Genomic DNA, 21,720 nt, shown 5'->3' on the forward strand with positions numbered 1-21,720 from the left:
AGAAAATTTATAAGCACATTGCCAGGACCCGAGTTAAAGGAAAAGGCTGAATAGGTTAGGGATTTATCTCGAGAGAAGGACTCAGCTTTAAGGTTGAGGTAGCAAAGTTGGGTGGGCAATAAAATAGATGCACAGAGAAGTCATTCAACGCCACATACTTCTCAGTGGTTGTGAGGATGGATTTGCACGTGAGAGAGGTTGAGGAATATGGTTTGTAGTGGAGTAAAGAAGCTAGGGCACATCTTCGTTCTCCAGTGTCCTCCAGATGCGGCTTGACAGAGGAGAGTGAAATGTAGGTTTGGGCACGAGTAGGGCAGAAATAGATGTAGAGTCGTGCAGGATGGAAACAGGGCCTTCAGCCCACCACTGGGCATCAAACATCCATTTACACCAAATCTATTTTTCCTCTTGCATCACTTCTTCCCCACTGCTCCACCTTCCTTTGCCACCTACCTATGCTCATGGTAACCAATGGCAACCCTGCCCATCTTTGGCACGTGGAAGGATACAAGAGCACCCAACGGAAAACTATATGGTCATTGGGAGAATATGCAAACTCCACAAGACAGCATTTGATACCAGGATGAAACTCAGATCTCTAGCCCACTGAGGCTTCAGTGTGCTGTTTCGAGTTTACCTGTTTGACAATTCCTATTGATACCCCAGAAAGTGTGTGACAACGTTAGCAAATGTGCATGTCTATGGTCTTAATTGTATCTTTTTGTATTCTTTACTCAGTGGCTCAACGTGTTCTTCAAACTGAAAATCAGATTCTTACAGTTAATGGGAAACAGCACAAATTAAAAGTGAAATCTGCTGATTCTGAGATCAAAATTGATCAGGTAATTAAGAATCATTCAAATCTTTTCAGATATATTTTTTGTTACATATTTCATGACTACTTTATGATGGTGGTTACTGTGAACCGACAAATTAAGGCTTAGATTTTTGCATGTAAGGTACAAAGTAAGGCTTCATATTGCATTGATGGGAAGGGTTCAGCCGAAAAGATATAAATGTTTTCAGAAAATGTCTTTTTTTTCCTCTGGATCGAGCATGACGCTAGCAAGCAACGTGACCAATGATGACGTCCTTCAGACAGTTCACGAAGCTGCTTCTTTTACTTCTTTCAAATCTGATTCTGTTACTACTGGAACCTGTGATTTACATTTTGACGGTGTGTTTCCGGGCTGATCGAGCAATCTGGCTCTTTGCTGTCTCCAAGGGAGTTCGGTGAGGTTTTGTGTGGAGCGTGCAGCCCGCAGATGGGGTGAGGGCCCATGATTGACTCTATTTCTTGCCGATCTTGCCAAATGAAGAGTTGAGGAAGATGGAAATCAATGAGGATGAGAGTGGAAGGCAAGCAGGTGTTCAGCGCTGTCTGCCTGCATCTGACCGGTCTCTCTCTCCCTCTCGCTCACTGCTGCCAGAGGAAGCTGCCTGTGTTTGACCGGTCTCTCTCTCTCTCCCTCTCGCTCGCTGCTGCCAGAGGAAGCTGCCTGTGTTTGACCGGTCTCTCTCTCCCTCTCGCTCGCTGCTGCCAGAGGAAGCTGCCTGTGTTTGACCGGTCTCTCTCTCCCTCTCGCTCGCTGCTGCCAGAGGAAGCTGCTTGTGTTTGACCGGTCTCGCTCTCCCTCTCGCTCGCTGCTGCCAGAGGAAGCTGCCTGTGTTTGACCGGTCTCTCTCTCCCTCTCGCTCGCTGCTGCCAGAGGAAGCTGCCTGTGTTTGACCGGTCTCTCTCTCTCTCTCGCTCGCTGCTGCCAGAGGAAGCTGCCTGCATCTGACCGGTCTCTCTCTCCCTCTCGCTCGCTGCTGCCAGAGGAAGCTGCTTGTGTTTGACCGGTCTCGCTCTCCCTCTCGCTCGCTGCTGCCAGAGGAAGCTGCCTGTGTTTGACCGGTCTCTCTCTCCCTCTCGCTCGCTGCTGCCAGAGGAAGCTGCCTGTGTTTGACCGGTCTCTCTCTCTCTCTCGCTCGCTGCTGCCAGAGGAAGCTGCCTGTGTTTGACCGGTCTCTCTCTCCCTCTCGCTCGCTGCTGCCAGAGGAAGCTGCCTGTGTTTGACCGGTCTCTCTCTCCCTCTCGCTCGCTGCTGCCAGAGGAAGCTGCCTGTGTTTGACCGGTCTCTCTCTCCCTCTCGCTCGCTGCTGCCAGAGGAAGCTGCCTGTGTTTGACCGGTCTCTCTCTCCCTCTCGCTCGCTGCTGCCAGAGGAAGCTGCCTGTGTTTGACCGGTCTCTCTCTCCCTCTCGCTCGCTGCTGCCAGAGGAAGTTGCCTGCATCTGACCGGTCTCTCTCTCCCTCTCGCTCGCTGCTGCCAGAGGAAGCTGCCTGTGTTTGACCGGTCTCTCTCTCCCTCTCGCTCGCTGCTGCCAGAGGAAGCTGCCTGTGTTTGACCGGTCTCTCTCTCCCTCTCGCTCGCTGCTGCCAGAGGAAGCTGCCTGTGTTTGACCGGTCTCTCTCTCCCTCTCGCTCGCTGCTGCCAGAGGAAGCTGCCTGTGTTTGACCGGTCTCTCTCTCCCTCTCGCTCGCTGCTGCCAGAGGAAGCTGCCTGTGTTTGACCGGTCTCTCTCTCCCTCTCACTCGCTGCTGCCAGAGGAAGCTGCCTGTGTTTGACCGGTCTCTCTCTCCCTCTCGCTCGCTGCTCCTGGAGGAAGGTGTCTATGTGTGACTAGACTCCCTCTCTCTCTCTCACTCAATGAGTCTTGGGCAAGGTTTAATCGGCATTTGTGATCAGGGTTTGTGGACTGAACTCTGCAATTCATGTGGTTTTGGCTTCTTGTTACTCCTTTCCTTAATTGCTTTGATTGGGGTGGACTGGCTCTGCTGCCAGCAGTCAATGAATGACGCAGTGCTAAGTTGAACTGAACATTCCTAAACTGTGCCAGAGACTTTGTGGTTTGATGTTTTATATTCTGTGTTTTTTGCTGTTTGCGTGAGAGTGTTTGATGTTTTCTTTGAAGGGGTTCCGTGGTGTTTCTTTGTTTCGTGGCTGTCCCTGGGAAGGCGAATTTCAGGATGTATACTGCATACATACTTTGATAATAAATGTACTTTGAATCTTTATTATACCATTAGAGGATAAATAGCAAATATACAGTTCACTCAGTGGCCATTTTATTAGGTACCTCCTGTGCCTAATAAAGTGCCACTGAATGTTTTTGAAAATCTTTGTGAAAATTTGATGTTTTTGCAGTGTAATGTTTCTGGTTTGCATTGAACTATGGTTTGAGAAATTAACCTGAGGGCTTTTTGTTTCGACTAGAGGACGTTGGGGAATCTTTTTGAATTCAGATGTTAAGTATGTTGATTATTTTGTTGGTGATTATGATTTAAATTTGTTAACTTTTTTTGTTGCTGTATTAATAGGGCCACATAGAATGCCATTATGCATCTTGAAGTTCTTTCAATATGTGCACAGTGTACTCTCCTGTGTTTGTAATGTAAAGTGGGCTGTATAAACTTGCACCAATGCAGTAAGCAGCTCTAACCCTGCTTTTCCTAAATGAAGTCATGTCAATCAATCCACAGCATCACTGGAGAGTGTGTAGTACATTGGAACTGTCTCTTGAGTTTATTACAGATATTCATGTTTACACAATCATAGCCTCCTCACATCCCTCTGAAGTTAACATTGGATGCAGCTTACCACAGTTCATATCCTTGTACGGTTTCCCCTTCACCTTTCTTTATTTATTTCATTTTTTATTTAAGATAGGTCAGAAGAGGGGCCTACCCTCCATCAAGGTCATATTTAGAAAGGTGCTGGAATAAAGGTCAGCAATATCATGAAGGATCCCATCCACCCTGCTCATGGACTGCTTACCCTCCTCCCATCATGGAGGAGGCTCCACAACATCCACACCAGGATCACCAGACTCAAAAACAGTTACTTTCCCCAAGCAACAAGGCTGATCAACACCTCCACCCACTAACCTACCCCTCTACACCCTCACCCACCACTACTTTATCATTTCCTGTCAGCCACCTTATGTTAAGACTCTTCTACCTAGCGTCACTTTATGGACATACAATCAATGGCATCACAGTAGCATAGTGGTTAGCGAGACGCCATTACAACTTGTGTGTCAGAGTTCAGAGTTCAATTCCAACATCATCTCTAAGGAGTCTGTGTACGTCCTCCCTATGGAATGTGTGGGTTTTCTCCAGGTCCTCCAGTTACCTTCCACACTCCAAAAACGTACCAAGTAGGTTAATTGGTCATTGTAAATGATCCCATGATTAGGTTAGTGTTAAATCAGGGGTTTCGGGGGCAGTGTGGCACTAGGGCCTATTCTGAACTGCATCAATAAATAAATAAATAAATAAATAAATAAATAAATAAGCAACCTTATGTTTAAGTTTTTAAAAATTTATTGTGTTCTTTATCTTATTGTGATTTTTTTCTGTGCGTGACAATTATTTTGTTCTCCTTTACTCTTATGTACTGGAAATGACATTAAACAATCTTGAATCAGGTGAACACATTCTAATTTAATATTTTCATCCGATTAAAGCCATTTAAGTAAAACTAACATTTCTTTCAGTTTTCAAATCATTTACTATTTATTATGGACTCTTAAGAACTGCTGTCAATCTTTTATATGCCAACAGGTCATCCCCCATATTTCTATGACAATAGACTATGGAAAACTCCTTGATGGGAAAAGATTAATGAAACGTTTGCAGAAGACACACAGAGATATCCAGTTTGGTTTTGATCCCAAAGTTGAACAATGTACCGTGGGTGGAACATTCTCAGCCATCAAGGAGCTCAGTGGCAAGATTCATCACCTGCTCACTTTAAATTCTGACCAAAGCAGTGCCAGCTTGAATGAAACTAAGCACCAACTGCGGGACAGCCCGGAAAGTGCAGATTTCAGTGGTTCAAACAGTGCAGGGAAAGATGCCTGGAAATCCAGTGCAGCCTCTAATGCCAAGGGGGATAGCTTAGAATCTCAAACTAAGTCTAGATTGGAAAGTTCACTTCGTGGCAGGAGAGGTGGTGATTTGCAACAATTAAAAGAGGACCGCACTAGCATTTTAGAGGATTACACTTTATTGATGGATTCTGATATTTACATGTATATTCAGAAATTTTATAAAGACCGGTATCAAAACATCCTGCACAAATACCGCGTGGAGGTAATAGATATGAGCAATGAAGGCATCACCACGGCAATTTTGCATTCAGCACCTGGCTGTTTGGACTGCGGAGCATCACTGCTGCGAGCACATCATGAACTTTCTCAACTCTACCAGGAATTTGAGTTCAGGCTTCGCAAGGAACAGGTCGAGAAGGAAAGTCTAACTTCTGATGTCAATCTGCTACAGAACATCTTTATCAATCTCAAGGCACAGTTCCCCCAAATAAATTTCCATGAAGATCCAAAATATTTTTACCTAATAGGCACTTCAAATGACTGTTCATTGGCCAAGAAATACCTACAGGATTTGAAAGAGGAATTGGAAATTATTTCACAGAAAGAAAGGTATGTGACATCAGGCAGCTTGCCTGAAAGCCACCAGACTACTAATAGTAGTGCATCTTACTGTCTGCGAGAATTTAAGGATAGCGGTTCACTTAATCAACATGGTTCAGATGTCAGAAAGGATCACAAATTGGCTCCAACTTTCAGTGGTAAAAGGGAAGTTGATAGTGCTTATCTTGCAGGAAGCAGTGTTGCTAAGGATGATCTGGTTGTTAAGCCTGAGCAGACAGCTGACCAACTGATGACTGGCTTCAGTAAGGCAAGAAGTCCACCAACAGACACCAGGAATTGGGATCAACAGCAAGTCCCCAAGCACAATACTACTACCGATGAGATACTTACTAATACTAATAAATCATTAGTCAGTGGAACAGGGCAGTTGGTTACGCCCAAAAAAGGGTCTCTTGCCAAGAGCAACAAAGATTTTTCTGTGTTAACTGATCAGGCCAAGCTACTGAAAAGTCCTGACAAAACAGGCTGTGATATTTTGTTCAAGGGAGATGAAGATTCTTCCAGTCTTTGTACAAATAAAGGACTCCGACATTTCCAATATAACAAAAGCAACAAAGCCCAAGGTCCTGTAAAGCCATGCCACTTCGAAACATCGGCTGGAACTCTCTTTCATCAAGGAGAGCTGCTAGACACCATGCAGACGGCTCATTCCATTGCTACCACCAACAATTCAGAAGGTCCGTCAACTAAAACACCTTTGAGAAGAACCAGTAGTTTCTCTGGATGCTTGAAATCAAAACGGCCTTCAGAAGCTCTCAGCAGTTTCAAAGAGAAGCCCACTGAAGTTGCGCTCTTCACTGAAGAGATTCTATTGGATTCAGATGTGTGGTCTTATCTGAAGGACATCCATGCATTGACTATTCGACAGATTATATCCAGCACAGATGTTATGGTGAATGAACAATTGCTGGGAGATACCACGGGACTGAAATTGGCAGCACAGAACAAAGATAATGTCAAAGCTGCAAAGGAAGATATTTTGTCAGTTTACACCCTGATAATGAAGCATTTGACTCAGCAGCTCCTTCCTTATAGGGATCTGGGCATAGAAACCATTACAGAGAAAACTGTGGCGCTTTGGAAAAGTAAACTAAAAAGAAACTTCCCCAAGGTAAAATTCATTGTTTCGCAGACTGGTTTCCACATTATTGGCACATATGAGCATTGCTTTAAAGTGATAGCATCTTTTAAGCCTGAGTTAAAATATGCATCTGTGGAAGATTTACCCTGGATGGACACTACATCCATATCAGCTTATAACCAACATCCATTTCTTGAAGCTGAAAAGTCCAAGGACGCAGCGGAAGAGAACCTAACTAAATCTGCAAATAGTTTGTCATCATTGGGTCAGTTTCCTCATGGCAGGAAATCTGAAGACTTGAACACTTCAGACGTCCACACAGGTAGTGTCAGTCTGCAAACAACTGCCAAAAGAGAACCATCTTTGTTTCAGTCAAACAGTGAACCTACTGAAACCACAGGTCAGGGGAAGGCAGCGGAGAGCTCCAGCACTTGTAGTTCTCAGCCAGATGGAGAGGAGCAGCTTTTGTATAAGCAGATGAAGAATCTGAATGAAAGGGATAGCCCTGTATTCATTTCAAGGCAGGAGCCAAGTCAATTTATGAATCAGAAGAGGTCACCAAAAACCCTTGATGATGGGAGTAGTTTTGACTCGCTTCATGGTCAGGTTGATTATAAATGTCCAAAAATGATCAAGCAGGTTGGAGATGTGGAAGGAATCAATGCAAGGAAGACGTTACCTGATAAATTTCATTTTGCATCCAACAAGCTAACAAAGGAAAGCCACTGGTACAATAAAGCGAGCAGCTTGCATCACAGTAAGGTGGATAGCGGGATGCAGTCATTGCCAGTGTCTTATACAGGCATATTGGCCTCATCGTTGCATCAAGGGAATTATGGCCAATATATCACCAAGTCAGCTACAGATTCAAAAGACCAAATGCAAACAAAATACGTAGAGCAGCAAACTGAGAGGAATGAGATAATGCCTCAAGAAAACAAGGTCATGAGAAATTCTCAGCAAAGTCAACCCAGAAGTCCTGCTATAGGAATGGATGCACAAGAGCTAAGTGAACCAACCATGGCATGTAACAACTGCAAGAAAAGTGACGAGTTGTCAAAGGTAGACTGTGGCCAATGTCGAGCCAATGTTCAAAATAAAAACGAAAGCCAGTGCATGCCTACCATGAAGTTTTCAATTCTGAATATTAGCTTGGATGGATTTCCAAGAGCAATGACCATTCAAATAACCTATGACATCCCAGATGGTATCCAAGGGGTGAGTAATCTGGTGTAATTAAGAAGGATTAAGCTACTTATATTACTTGAAGGCCACATTTCTGTTCTCAGTTTGTCCAGTGCTGTCAATATTGGATTAATCAACCAGGAATCAACCGTATGAGGAACATCTGGCAGCTCTTGGGCAGTATTCCCTGGAGTTCAGGAGAATGAGGGGGGATCTGACAGAAACATTCTGAATGTTCAAAGGCCTGAACAGATTAGATATGGCAAAGTTATTTCTCATCGTAGAGGAGTCCAGGACAAGAGGGCACTATTTCAGGATTGAAGGACATCCATTTAGAACGGAGATGCAGAGAAATTACTTTAGTCAGAGGATGGTAAATCTGTGGTATTTGTTTCCATGAGTGGCTATGGAAGCCAAGTCATTGGGTGCATTTAAGGCAGAGATAGATAGGTTCTTGATTAGCCAGGGCATCAAAGGGTATGAGGAGAAGGCAGGGGAGTGGGGATGGCTGGAAGAATTGGATCAGCCCATGATTGAATGGCAGAGCAGACTTGATGGGCTGAATGGCCTACTTCTGCTCTTATATCTTATGGTCTTATATTATGATGAATAGCTATTGATAAATGCCAAGGTTCCAGTAACTGTTAAAACATGCAAGACCTTTGACAAGGTACTACACGTTAGGCTGATCTAGAAGGTTAAGAGTTGAGACATCATATTACAGATGTACAAGACATTGGTAAGGCCATGTTTGCAGTGCTACGAACAATTCTGGTTGCTGAGCGATAGGAAGGATGTCATTAAACTGGAAAGGGTGCAAATGAAAATTTACAGGAGTGTTACTGGGATTGAAGGTTTTGAATTATAATTAAAGGTTAGGACCTATTTCCCTGGGGCAATGGATACGAAATTGACATGATGGTAGGAGACAGGGTGGTGGTAAAGGATTTGCTTTTCAGAGTGAAGGCCTGTGACGGTGCTGGGTGCACTGTTGCTTGTCATTTATATTAATGATTTGGATGAGAAGGAAGGTGGCATGGTCAGTAAGTTTCTGGATGAAATAAGATTGGTGGGAATGGGACATGGAATTAAAATGTGTGGCCACTGGGAGACTCCCCCTCTTTCTGCTTTCTGCAGGGATCGTTCCTTGTCCGTGTCCATTTACGTCATTAAACCAGAAAGAGTGCAAAAAAGATTTGGGAGGACTAAAGGTGTTTGAATTATCAGGAGAGCTGGATAGACAAAGTCTTCTTTCCTTGTAGATTAGGAGGCTGAAGGGTGACTTTATAAAAAGTGTAGATAAGTTTGCTGTTGAGGCGGGGGAGGGGTTGGTAAGGGGGGTGTATGTAGGGGTAGGTGGTGGAGAGCAAGAGAGGCAGGAAGAGAGGAGGATAGATGGGGAGAGAGAGTTCTTTTAGAATATGGTCACTCTGAGAGTGCATGTCAAGAGTGCATCTCTGCCCTCTATATGTTTCTGAGACCTAGGCTACTGGCGTAGGAAAAATATTACCAATGCCGCGATCTCACTAAAAGGAAAAGCAAACCAGGCTCTATGTCCTTTAGAAGGCCAGCATGGCCACTATTGAAGCCCTAGTTCTGCTCAGTGGAGCAGGCCATGTCATTCTCATGTTTGGCACCAGAACAGAGCTGTCATGGAAGGAGATTGCCAGTTGATGTGGTCAAAGCCACTTTGAAGAAAATCAAGGAACACACACAATGCTGGAGGAACTGGCAGCAGGCAGTATCTATGGAAAAGAGTACAGTCGACATTTCGAGCCGAGACCCTTCAGCAGGACTGGAGAAAAAAAAGATGAGGAGTAGATTTAAAAGGTGGGGGGAGGGGAGGGAGAAACACAAGGTGACAGGTGGAACTGGGAGGGGGAAGGGTGGTAAAGAGCTGGGAAGGCGATTGGTGAAAGAGATACAGGGCTGGAGAAGGGGGAATCTGATAGGAGAGGACAGAAGGCCATGGTGGAAAGAAAAGGGGGAGGAGCACCAGAGGGAGGTGATGGGCAGGCAAGGAGATAAGGTGAGAGAGGGAAAGGGGGATGGGTCATGGTGAAGGAAGGGGGGGCATTACTGGATGTTTAAGAAATTGATGTTCATGCCATCAATTTGGAGGCTATCCAGATTGAATATAAAGTGCTGTTCCTCCAACCTGAGTGTGGCCTCATCACGACAGTAGAGTAGGCCGTGGGTTGGCACATCGGAATGGGACGTGGAATTAAAATGGGTGGCCACTGGGAGATCCCGCTTTCTCTGGCAGACAGAGCGTAGGTGCTTAGCGAAACGGTCCCCCAATCTACATCGGGTCTCACTGATATACAGGAGGCCACACCGGGAGCACCGGACACCGTTCGTGTCCCCAACAGACTCACTGGGGAAGTGTCACCTCACCTGGAAGGATTGTTTGGGGCCCTGAGTGGTAGGAATCTCTAACCCGTAACAGCTCTAAATGGAGAAAGACCACTGGGGACAGTGAAAGTATTGAAATGCCCTCTGTAGCAGAGCTTGGTTTCCAACTGTCCTGGACCTCCTTGATATTGGACTAAGTCTTCATTCTGTCCAGACTGTTTAGAGACTGGTGTAGCAACAAGTACCCCATGTTAAGCAAAACTCAGCAGGTCAGGCAACATCTATGGAAATGAATAAACAGTCAATCTTTCAGGCCGAGACCCTTCTTCAGGACTGAGGAGGACGGGGGAAGATGGCAGAATAAAAAGATGTAGGGAGGGGAAGGAGGACAACTAGAAGGTGATGGGTGAAGCCAGGTGGGTAGGAAAGGTAAAGGGCTGGAGAGGAAGGAATCTGATAGGACAGAAGAGTGGAGCATAGGAGAAAAGGAAGGAGGAGGGGACCCAGCAGGAAGTGGTAGGCAGGTGAGGAGAGGTAAAAGGCCAGAGTGGGAATAGAATAGGGGAGGGGGGGAGAATTTTTTTTACTGGAAAGAGAAATCGATGTTCATGCCTTCAGGTTGGAGGCTACACAGACAGAATGTAAGGTGTTGCTCCTCCATCCTGAGAGTGGCCTCGTCTTGGCACATGTCAGAACGTGAATGAGATTTAGAATTTAAATGTTTGACCAGTGAGGAGTTCCGCTTTCGGCGGATGGAGAACAGGTGCTTGACGAAGCAGCCCCCCAGTTTACGATGGATCTCACCAAAGTAGAGGAGGCCGCATTGGGAGCACTGGACACAATAGACGACCCCAGCAGATTTTTGCCTCACCTGGAAGGACTGTTTGGGGCCCTGATGGAGGTGAGGGAGGAGGTGTGTGGGCAGGTGTAGCACTTGGGCCGCTTGTAGGGTTAAGCGCCAGGAGGGAGGTTAGTGGGGAGGGACAAATGGATTAGGAAATCATGGAAGGAGTGATCCCTGTGGAATGCGGAGGGGGCACGGATGGTAAAGATATGTTTAGTGGTGTGTTCCCTTTGGAGGTGGCAGAAGTTGCGGAGGTTGATGAAGAGGCTCACGGGGTGGTAGGTAAGGTTCAAGAGCATCTCTGTCACTGTTAAGGGAAATGGAGGAGATGTGGTTGAGAGCAGCGTTGATGGTGGAGGAAGAGAAACCCTGTTCTTTGAAGAAAGAGGACATCTCTGATGTCCTGGAAAGGAAAGCTGCATCCTGGGAACAGAGGCAAAGGAACTAAGTAAAAGGAATAACATTTTTACAAGAGGTGGGGTGGGAAGAGTTATGGCCAAGATAACTGTGGGAATCAACAGGTTTATAGAATACGTCGGTTGACAGTTTGTCTTCAGAGATAGAGACAGAGAGATTGAGAAAGGGAGGGAGGTGTCAGAAATGGATCAAGTGAATTTAAGAGCAGGGTGGAAGCTGGAGGCAAAGTTGATGAAATTGATGAGCTCAGCGTGGGTGCATGAAGCAGCACCAATGCAGTTGTTAATGTAGTGCAGGAACAGTTGGGGAGTGTTACTGGGGAAGCTTGGAACATAAAGCCTACAAAGAGGCAGGCATAGCTGGGACCCATGCGAGTGCCCATGGCTACCCCTCCAGTCTAGAGAAATTGGGAGGAACCGAAGGAAAATTTGCTGAGGGTGAGGACCAGATCTGCCAGGCGGAGGAGGGTGGTGGTGGAGGGGAACTGGTTGGTTCTTCCGTTGAGAAAGAAGCAGAGAGCTTTGAGGCCTTCTTGATGGAGGATAGAAGTGTATAGGGACTGAAATTCCATGGTAAAAATGAGACACTCACGGCCAGGGAATTGTAAGTTACTGAGGAGATCGAGAGCATGTGAAGTATTGTGGATGTAGGTGGGAAGGGACTGGACCAAGGGGAATAAAATGGAGTTGAGATCTGCAGACACAAATTCAGTGGGGCAGACAGAGACAATAGGCCTACCTGAATAATCAGGTTAGTGGATCTTGGGTAGGAGGTAGAAGTGAGCATTGTGGGGTAAGGGAACTAAGAGTTTGGTGGCAGCGGTTGGGAGTTCTCCAGAGCGGATGAGGTCAGTGGTGGTGTCAGAGAGTTTTCTGATGATCTGGAGTGGGGTAGTATGCATGAGGAGGTGTCCACACCACACTACAGCAACACCCCCTTTGTGGGTTTGATGGTGAGATTGGGATTGTTGCACAGAGAGTGGAGGGCAGTGTGTTCAGAGGGGGTAGGGTTCAAGGATGAGAGAGGAGTACTGAAGTCAAGACGGTTGATTTCTCCTCGGGAACTCGAGATGAAAAGGTCCAGAGCAGGCAGAGGAATAGGGTTGAAGACGGGAGAAAGGGTTGTCCACGTGAGGTGTGGAATTCTTGCCAAAGAAGTGGGATCGGAGACAGAGGTGATCAAAGAAGAGTTCGATGTTGTGGTGGGTGTGGAACTCATTGAGGTACAGGTGAAGGTGGACAAAGGTAAAGCCCTTTCTGAGGACAGAATTTTCTGCCCGTGTTCCTCAGCAGAAATGAATCATCCTCTGTTCTCAGGCACAGGGGGAGGAGGATGCAAGGAATGAATAAACAAATCTGCAGCTCCTTACCGAAATGTTTAATTCTTTTCCCCCTCTTTAAAAGGAAAGTGATCCAAACCCAGGAGAACCATTCAAAGGAGGGGAGTTTAAAGCCTATTTGCCCGAATCTCCTGAAGGAAAGAAGGTTTTAGGATTGCTAAAGGAAGCCTTTAATAAAGGCCTGATCTTCAAAGTAGCAGCTGATCCTCCAAGACCAGACTACGTGACATGGAATGCGATTCCTCATAAAACAGCCATAACTGGAGGTAGACAAAAGTAAGTTAATTTTATTTTTTACCTTTCAGATTGATTATTCAATTATTATACCCACTAGGGCAATAGAAGAAGCCATGATCAGGCCTAGTTTACACTATATTACACTTTACATGCTGGCTAATGCATTCTCATTAAATTCCACTCTGTGGTGATCAAGTAGTCAATGAAGGTGATAATTCAGGGCAAAGCTTCAGTTCATCACATCCTGGTCAGAGACAAAAAAAATATCAGTTCTGTGGAATGGCAACACTGACAATTTACCGAGAACAGAATAAGTGCATTTATTCTTAAACCTTTTACTAAAAAGGCTACGATCGCACTACGCTGGATAAATCTATAACCGAAGCTTTTTCTCTCCATTTTTACCCTCCGTGCACATTAAAACGGCGTTTTCGTCCCCGAAACCGGAGATTTTCAGAAACACTTTACAGAGTGGGTATTTTTGAAAACGCTGCTCACGCAGATCAGTGTGGACAGGGTAACCGGAGACTTTTGAAAACGCTGTCAGACGGTAGCGCGCTATTTCATTGTTTTCTTGAACGCAACCTAACAATTTCAGAACAGACAGCAACGAGACTGAAGCCAGAAGAGTTAGAAATGTACTCACCAAATACATTGACCCATAACTTACTGAATAAATGAGTATACTCACTTTGCCCTGTTTTCTGTCCTTGCTTGTATGAAGGTAGTTTACCTATTTATGCAAGTACTTCTCTGACAATAGATGTGTAACATCCTAATGTAACATTGTATGGAAATACAAGATAACACTGATGCAGACATGTTTTATACATTTAACAAGGTGCTTTATTAATGCAACAGAGTTAGACAGTTTTTCAATGTTCGTTATCAGCCGGATCATACAGTCCGTGAACTCCCTGTCGGTTGCCTGCATACACTCCAGAATTTGTTTTTTTTTAGTTTTAAGTTCTCTTGCGTGAGAGCCAACAGCTGTCCATCATTTTTAAAGTTTTTCTAGTCTGTAACTACACAGATGCGCACTTTTACAGCGAGATTCAACACTAAATATGTCGCTTGTTTTTGGTAGATGTGTCCTGTGAATGTGCAGGAGGAGGAGATTCGCTGAAATCTCCATTTCAGTATGGACAGAGATATTTCCAAAAATGCATGGTGTGGACGCCTATCGTTTTTACGCAAAACCGGCGTTTTCAAAATTATCCGGTCTAGTGTAGCCTCAAAACCACAACACAAAAACGTGGTATTCCAAAAGTAACGTGCATTGAGACTGTATTTTGATTGCAAAGTTGCTTTTGATTTCATGTTTAAGTTGATAAAGGAATTCATGTACTGACAGTGGCTTTGATGAGGCACAAATATATTAAAAAAACATTTGGATTGAATTATTTTTTAAACAAATGTGTGTTTGAACTGTTGATGGTGGAATATTATGCATTTGTGCAAAATTTAAATTTTGGCTCAGGACTTAGCTCCAGGATACGTGCCTAAAGGATGGTTATGACCTAATTCTGTTCCTATGCATTACGGTCTTACGGATTCTTCCTGTGCAATTGCTTCACTGGAAAGATTGCAATGACTCAGGGTAGTTTTTCACCACCACACAAAGCTCGCAAAGTCCAAATCTCCCCAAAAAACAAATAAATGAAAAAGGCCCTTGAATTTAAAAATATATATTTAAACTTTTTTTAAAGTCTAAATTTAAAAGTTTGAAGTAAATTTATTATCAAAGTACATATATGTTACCATATACAGCCCTGAGATTCATTTTCTTACAGGCATACTCAGTAAATCCAAGAACCATAATAGAATCAATGAAAGACCTCACCCAACAGGACGGACAAACAACCAATGTGCAAAAGACAACAAACTGCAAATACAAAAGAAAAAAAAAATCCAGCAATAAATATTGAGAATATGAGATGAAGAGTCCTTGAAAGTGATTCCATAGGTTGTGGCACCAGTTCAGTGATAGGGCAAGTGAAGTTATCCCCCCTGGTTCAGGAACCTGATGGTTGAGGAGTAATGACTATTCCTGAACCTGGTGGAGTGGAGCCTGAGGCTCCTGGACCTTCTTCCTGATGGCAGCAGCAAGATGAGAGCATGTCCTGTGTGACAGGGGTCCTTGATGATGGATGCTGCTTTCCTGTGACAGCACTCTGTGTAGATGTGCTCAATATTGGGGAGGGCTTTATCCGTGATGGTCTGGGCTGTATCTACCACTTTTTGTAGGCTTTTCCATTCAAGGGCATTGGTGTTTCCTTGCCAGGCCATGATACAACCAATCAATATACTCTCCACCACACATCTATAGAAGTTCATCAAGGTTTTAGATATATGGCCGAATCTTCTCAAACTTCTGAGAAAGTGGAAGTGCTTTCTTTGTACATGCTGGGCCCAGGACAGGTCCTCTGAAGTGGATAACACTAAGGAATTTAAAGTTGCTGACCCTCTCCACCTCTGATCCTCCAATGAGGACTGGCTCATGGACCTCTGGTTTCCTTCCCCTTGAATTCAATAATCAGCTCCTCGGTCTAGCTGACAGTGAATGAGAGGTTGTTGTCGTGGCACCACTCAGCCAGATTTTCAATCTCCTTCCTATCTGCTGATTCGTCACCACTTTTGATTCGGCCAGTGACAGTTGTTTGTTGTCTGCAAACTTCAGTATTGCATTGGAACTGTGCTTAGCCTCATGGTCATAAATGTAAATAGAATAGAGCAGGGGGTAAGCACACAGCCTTGTGGTGGACCTGTGCGGATGGAGATTGTGGAGAGGTTGCTGCCCATCCGAATTGACTGGGGTCTGCAAGTGAGGAAATCTAGGATTTAATTGCACAAGGAGGTATTGATACCAAGGTCTTGAAGCTTATTAAGTTTTAAGGGAACGATAGTATTGAATGCTGAGCTGTAGTCGATAAAGAGCATCCTGATATATGAACTCTTGCTAAGTATAATAGTCGGCACTTAATCGTTATATGTTCCAGATCGGGGGGAACAGGAGTACATTAAAACCGCTACATCCGAGTATCACATAGAGTTCATCATAAAACACGGACCCTTATCTTTTGTCTTCCCTGAATCAGGAGTTCCTTCCGACCTTTATATCGAGAGGCCTTCGGGTCACTAGCATGTCCGGAGTGAGCATGTCTCTGTGAAACACAGCAATTCCTCATTTCTCAGAGAGACATAATATGATTAGGAATAGTCAGCATGGCTTTGTCAAAGGCAGGTTGTGCCTTACGAGCCTGATTGAATTTTTTGAGGATGAGCCTAAACACATTGATGAAGGTAGAGCAGTGGATGTAGTGTGTATGGATTTCAGCAAGGCATTTGACAAGTTACCCCATGTAAGGCTTATTGAGAAATTAAGGAGGCATGGGATCCAAGGGGACATTGCTTTGTGGATCCAGAACTGGCTTGCCCACAGAAGGCAAAGAATGGTTGTAGATAGGTCATATTCTGCATGGAGGTCGGTCACCAGTGGTGTGCCTCAGAGATCTGTTCTGGGACCTCTTCGTGATTTTTATAAATGACCTGGATGAGGAAGTGGAGGGATGGGTTAGTAAATTTGCTGATGAGACAAAGGTTGGAGGTGTTGTGGATAGTGTGGAGGGCTGTCAGAGGTTACAATGGGACATTGATAGGATGCAAAACTAGGTTGAGAAGTGGCAGTTGGAGTTCAACCCAGATAAGTGTGAGGTGGTTCATTTTGGTAGGTCAAATATGATGGTAGAATGTAGTATTAATAGCAAGACTCTTGGCAGTGTGGAGGATCAGAGGGATATTGGGGTCTGAGTCCATAGGACGCTCAAAGCTGCTATGCAAGTTGACTCTGTGGTTAAGAAGGTATACGGTGCATTCATGGGATTAAGTTTAAGAGCCGAGAGGTAATGTTGCATCTATATAGGACCCTGGTCAGACCCCACTTGGAGTACTGTGCTCAGTTCTGGTCGCCTCACTACAGGAAGGAAGTGGAAACCATAGAAAGGGTGCAGAGGAGATTTACAAGGATGTTGCCTGGATCGGGGAGCATGCCTTATGAGAATAGGTTGAGTGAACTCGGCCTTTTCTCCTTGGAGCAATGGAGGATGAGAAGTGACCTGATAGAGGTGTATAAGATGATGAGAGGCATTGATCGTGTGGATAGTCAGAGGCTTTTCCCTAGGGCTGAAATGGCTAGCACGAGAGGGCATAGTTTTAAGGTGCTTGGAAGTAGGTACAGAGGAGATATCAGGGGTAAGTTTTTTACACAGAGAGTGGTGAGTGCGTGGAATGGGCTGCCAGTGGTGGTGGTGGAGGCAGAAACAATAGGGTCTTTTAAGAGACTCCTGGATGGCTACATGGAGCTTAGGAAAATAGAGGGCTATGGGTAAAGCCTAGGTAGTTCTAAGGTAAGGACATGTTTGGCACAGCTTTGTGGGCCGAAGGGCCTGTATTGTGCTGTAGGTTTTCTATGTTTCTCTCCAATCTTGCCCTTAGGTTCTCAGTCTTGTTCTCCAGCAATTGTACATTTGCTAACAAGATGCTAAGTGGAGCGATTTTCATTCCTTTGCATCTCAGCCTGGCCTGGAGTCCTCTCCTCCTCCCTCTCTTCTGGCCATGGCTATGTACTATAATTTGCTTAAAGGTGCTGTACCTGAATGCTTGAGAGTGAAGTCCGCCAAGTCCTCAGAAGATCGTGAAATCACTAGTTCATTAAGACAGTTCAAAAGTACATTGCTTAAAGGGAAATTACGGGCTGCAGTATAAGGTAATAGTAAATAATTTATGTATTTAAGGTAAGGCCTAAGAGTACATTTCTCAAACATCTGAAATGAGCTGATTAGTGAACTGGAGACTTGATGGTGCTAGTGAGCTTGATTTGGCTGATTGTCATGATTCAGTTTTGAGGTGCGAGGAGGAGTGATTCCAAGAGTGTTTCCCCCTCCAAACCCAACATTACCATAGCAGTTAGCACAGCAGACATCCCACCCTGCAAAAACTCATTTCAGGGAGGTAGCACCCCTGCCCCCCGGTCAACCTCCAAGGGTGTATGTAATACATTGTTTAGTGATTTTGTCTAATCTGTAAACCAAGTTGGGGATATGCAGAAAATGTGACAGTAAAATATGTACTTATATTATCATGGAGTCACTTTTTTTATTCTATTACAACTTTAAGCAGGTCTACAGGGAGTTTGGCCTCATCACGTAGGACATCAATAGAGTAGCTCCTTAGCAGCTAGCCAGCTAGTTTAAATAACGTTAGCTATGCTAATGAACGAATGACACCTGTTAAACTCCCCTCAACATGTCTTTTTACAGTCAGTTAACCCACCATGGGCAATAGAAAAGTCACTGTTGCAAACAGTGCAGCGAGCAACACTGACATTGTTTTTGAGGTCAACTGTAAAGCCCGCCCACAGAGAAAACTGATAGGTCTACTTAGCACGAAAAGAGACCAATCAGGATGCTCCCTCTCCCCTCTCAAAAATTGACTTCTGGGATATTGTATATAATTTGCAGGTGTCAGGGAGCCGCTATCAATATGCGGGAGACTCCCGGAACTTCCGGGAGAGGTGTGATGTCTGGCACGGCACTTTGCATAATAGCGACCGGGGCTCAATTCCCGCTGCTACCTGTAAGGAGCTTGTACGTTCTCCCCGTGACCGTGTAGGTGTCCTCCGGATGCTCCGGTTTCCTCCCACAGTCCAAGTACATAGCAGTTGGTAGGTTAATTGGTCATTGTAAGTCGTCCCGTGATTGGGCTAGGGTTAGATAGATGGCTTGCTGAGCGGCAGAGTGAACAGAGATTGCTGCACACAGGAGGTATGTGTGAATGTGGATGGAATTTGCTTGCAGCCAGATGTTGTAAAGGATGCACTGGTAAAAGAATCTTCTGGTAAAAATGGAATGAGACAAGTAGACATAACAGAGATAAATAAAGCAGAACTTCAAGGTAGCCATAACTGATGGTGAAACGGGGAACTGAAACACCAGTGGATACAAAGAAAACACTGCAGGTGCTGGAAGCCTTAGGAGATAACGCAAAGGCTGGTAACCTCAAGTTGAACTGCATTTGACTCAATTTCCACAATCCATAATAATTATGTCCATAGATTCAAAACAAGCAGGCAATGAGCCAGGCTCTCCCACAATATCTGGATACAGCCTGCCCCACTGGTAGTACAGATCAACCAGATGTTGTGGCTTGTTTAGCCAAATTATTTTTGTTAGAATTACTTGACTTTTATTAAAGAATAACTTACAGCCATGGAAAAAGCACAAGGAATTCATGGCTCAGTGGCCTTTAATATCCTTTTGTTTTGCTTAGCACGTCTAGCCTGTTGGATGAAAATACTGAATATTTGAAGGATATACAGTGACATAACCCATTTAATTCATTTTTAGAAACTGATTCCTTAAAACTAATAAGGGGTTCTTGTTTCTTCACAGGCATGGTTACCCTGACCCATACTACATGAAGAAAGTTTTGGCAGTTCTGGCAGAGCATGGACTTCGGTGAAATCACACGTCACATCACCCAGCTTGAGAACGTTTTAGCACTATACAGATTTTGCTGCAGATCCTTGTGTGAGCTGATTGTGTGCTTTCTCTTAAAAAATGTGCATTCATTATAAACAAAATACTGAACAGTGTCAAGGTCTGTTACTTCACAGTTGCTCATTTGGACAAATTGCTTTGGATGCTTTTGAATGATGATATGCTCTTGAGAATTAGTTTACTGTCATGTAGTTTCCAGAATACATTCCACTTATTTTACAGTAATCTGTATTTTTTATTAATAAATCGTAATATTCAGTACAAACAAAACATTGGCACTTGGATAAATTATATAGAAATGCAAAATCAGATGCATACATCAATTCTACTTTACAAGTTCAGATTGCAACCACAAACTAAAAACACTTCGGCACGTTGTTGTTGTTCCTTTCTGCACCTTGTGCCACATCAGGCAGCAACTTTGCAGTTTCATTAGCATTTGTCTGTTTTTTTTTAAATGAGGCTGAGTTGCTAGTTCAAGGCTCCACCCAGCACAAATGGAAAACGTACAAGAAGCTGGCCAGATTCGAAACCTGGTCTCATTGTGCCTGGGAGAAGCTTCCCCCCCCCCCCCCACCCCCCACCCCACCATCTTAACAGTCCTTGTCCTAATGCTACCATACCTCGTGCCTGATGGTAGGAGGAGTCAAAGAGATCGTGGGACAGATGGGAGGGATCCTTGAATCCTTGATAATGCTAAGGGCCCTACAAATGCTCCTGATGCTGATAAATATGTCTTACAGGTGGAAGTGAGGCCCTCTTAGCAGTTATCAATCTATTGCAAGCAGATGCCTTGCAATTCTGGTACCAGATTAATGCAGCTGATCAGGACACTCTTAATTGTGCTCCTGTAAAAAAAAATGGTTAGGCTGGGGGGGTGGGGGTGGGGGGGGGGGGGGGTTGTGGTGTGGGGAGCCTCATTCACCTCAGGAAGTGAGACACCACTGTACTTTCTTGACTAAAAAAGGTGTTGAGGGACCAGGTAAGATCAGGTTAAAAGGTAAAATGTGGACACCGTAAAGGTAAACAGGTTAAAAGGTAAAATGACAGATCTGTAGAAAAGGCAGTTTTGCATTCTTGCATCAGAGCTTGATGATCACAAGATCAGGGCCAAGGCCCAGATACACTTCTCAAATAACCCATTGTGTGGCTGGAGAAGTGAGAAAAAAGCAAAGTATTACAGATGCTCACAAATCTGAGATAAAAACACCATTTGCATCTGCAGAGAAAGAAACAGTTACAAGATCTGGGGAGAAAATGAAATAAGTTTCTAGTTGCAGACATAGCTGTGTGGTGGTAGAGGAAAGGGGAAGACAAGATAGAGTGGGGACAAAAAGATTGACTAGCATGTAGTGGTGCTGGTCACTGTTTGTCTGGAGGAGCTGCAAATTCATGAATGCAGTTCAAAACAGAGGACACAAAATAAACAACACTGGAAATACAAGACCAAAATAGTCAATTGCCTGACATTCGTAGATTTTCTGTGGAATTCTGAAGGCAGTGCTGTTTCCAAAGCTTACATTACATTGAGCATTACTGCATTGCATTTGCTCTATAGGGGCATTTGCAACACACTCTGTTATGTACCCCGTAACTGGGTGTCTGACCAGCAAAGATAGAAGAATCAGTTGGAGTCTGGTGGTACTATTTTCAAACAGTGTTTATTAGTAAAATATACAAATCAATATCAACAGTGCAAATATATAGATAATACACATTAGCAATACTAAACCTAAAAGTGTGGGTATAATAATAATCAATAATAAACAAGCTCTATCGATGTCTAGGGGATAATGAATTGTCACATGTAAATATAAAGTTCAGTTCAGTTCATACGTGCTGAGGTAGTTGTTGGTTCTTGTGTTTTAATCGTTGGAGAGAGAGAGAGAGAGCAAACAGTGACAGCTATTGTCAGTCAAACCTTCCTTTACGTTCTTGATCCGTCGATGTGTTGTGGCCATTCAGGCATGACCCCTCTCGCCTTCAGCTAGACCGTTCTTCTATGGTGGACTTGTCACCCAGGCAAGGGCGGACACACACACAAGCCCCCACTGGCCTCGCTATAACACTGTGAGTTAAACTGACCGATCCTTTGTTCGGTCCCCGATGCCCCACACCTTCTCGTAGGTTCCAACACTTAAGCAGTGCTCACTAGTGTGTCTGAGGGGTGTCTCCCCAGACCTCACTTTTATCCCCACTCACGGGGTC

At 44.5% G+C, this 21,720-nt stretch overlaps 1 protein-coding gene across 4 annotated transcripts in view; it reads left to right on the forward strand.

The window, feature by feature from the left end:
• LOC140741380 (uncharacterized) overlaps positions 1 to 19,782 on the forward strand; it is a 46,455-nt gene extending 26,673 nt beyond the window's left edge. For all 4 annotated transcript variants that reach the window (XM_073071543.1, XM_073071542.1, XM_073071541.1 and 1 more), the window contains 4 exons: positions 739 to 842; positions 4,608 to 7,796; positions 12,783 to 12,994; positions 19,405 to 19,782. In XM_073071543.1, the coding sequence (XP_072927644.1) occupies positions 739 to 842; positions 4,608 to 7,796; positions 12,783 to 12,994; positions 19,405 to 19,474 (3,575 nt within the window). In that variant the 3' untranslated portion in view covers positions 19,475 to 19,782. The remainder of the gene's footprint in view (positions 1 to 738; positions 843 to 4,607; positions 7,797 to 12,782; positions 12,995 to 19,404) is intronic.
• The last annotated feature ends 1,938 nt before the right edge of the window (positions 19,783 to 21,720 follow it).

The sequence above is a fragment of the Hemitrygon akajei genome, chromosome 18 (assembly GCF_048418815.1).
Source record: "Hemitrygon akajei chromosome 18, sHemAka1.3, whole genome shotgun sequence".
Classification (NCBI taxonomy): domain Eukaryota; kingdom Metazoa; phylum Chordata; class Chondrichthyes; order Myliobatiformes; family Dasyatidae; genus Hemitrygon; species Hemitrygon akajei.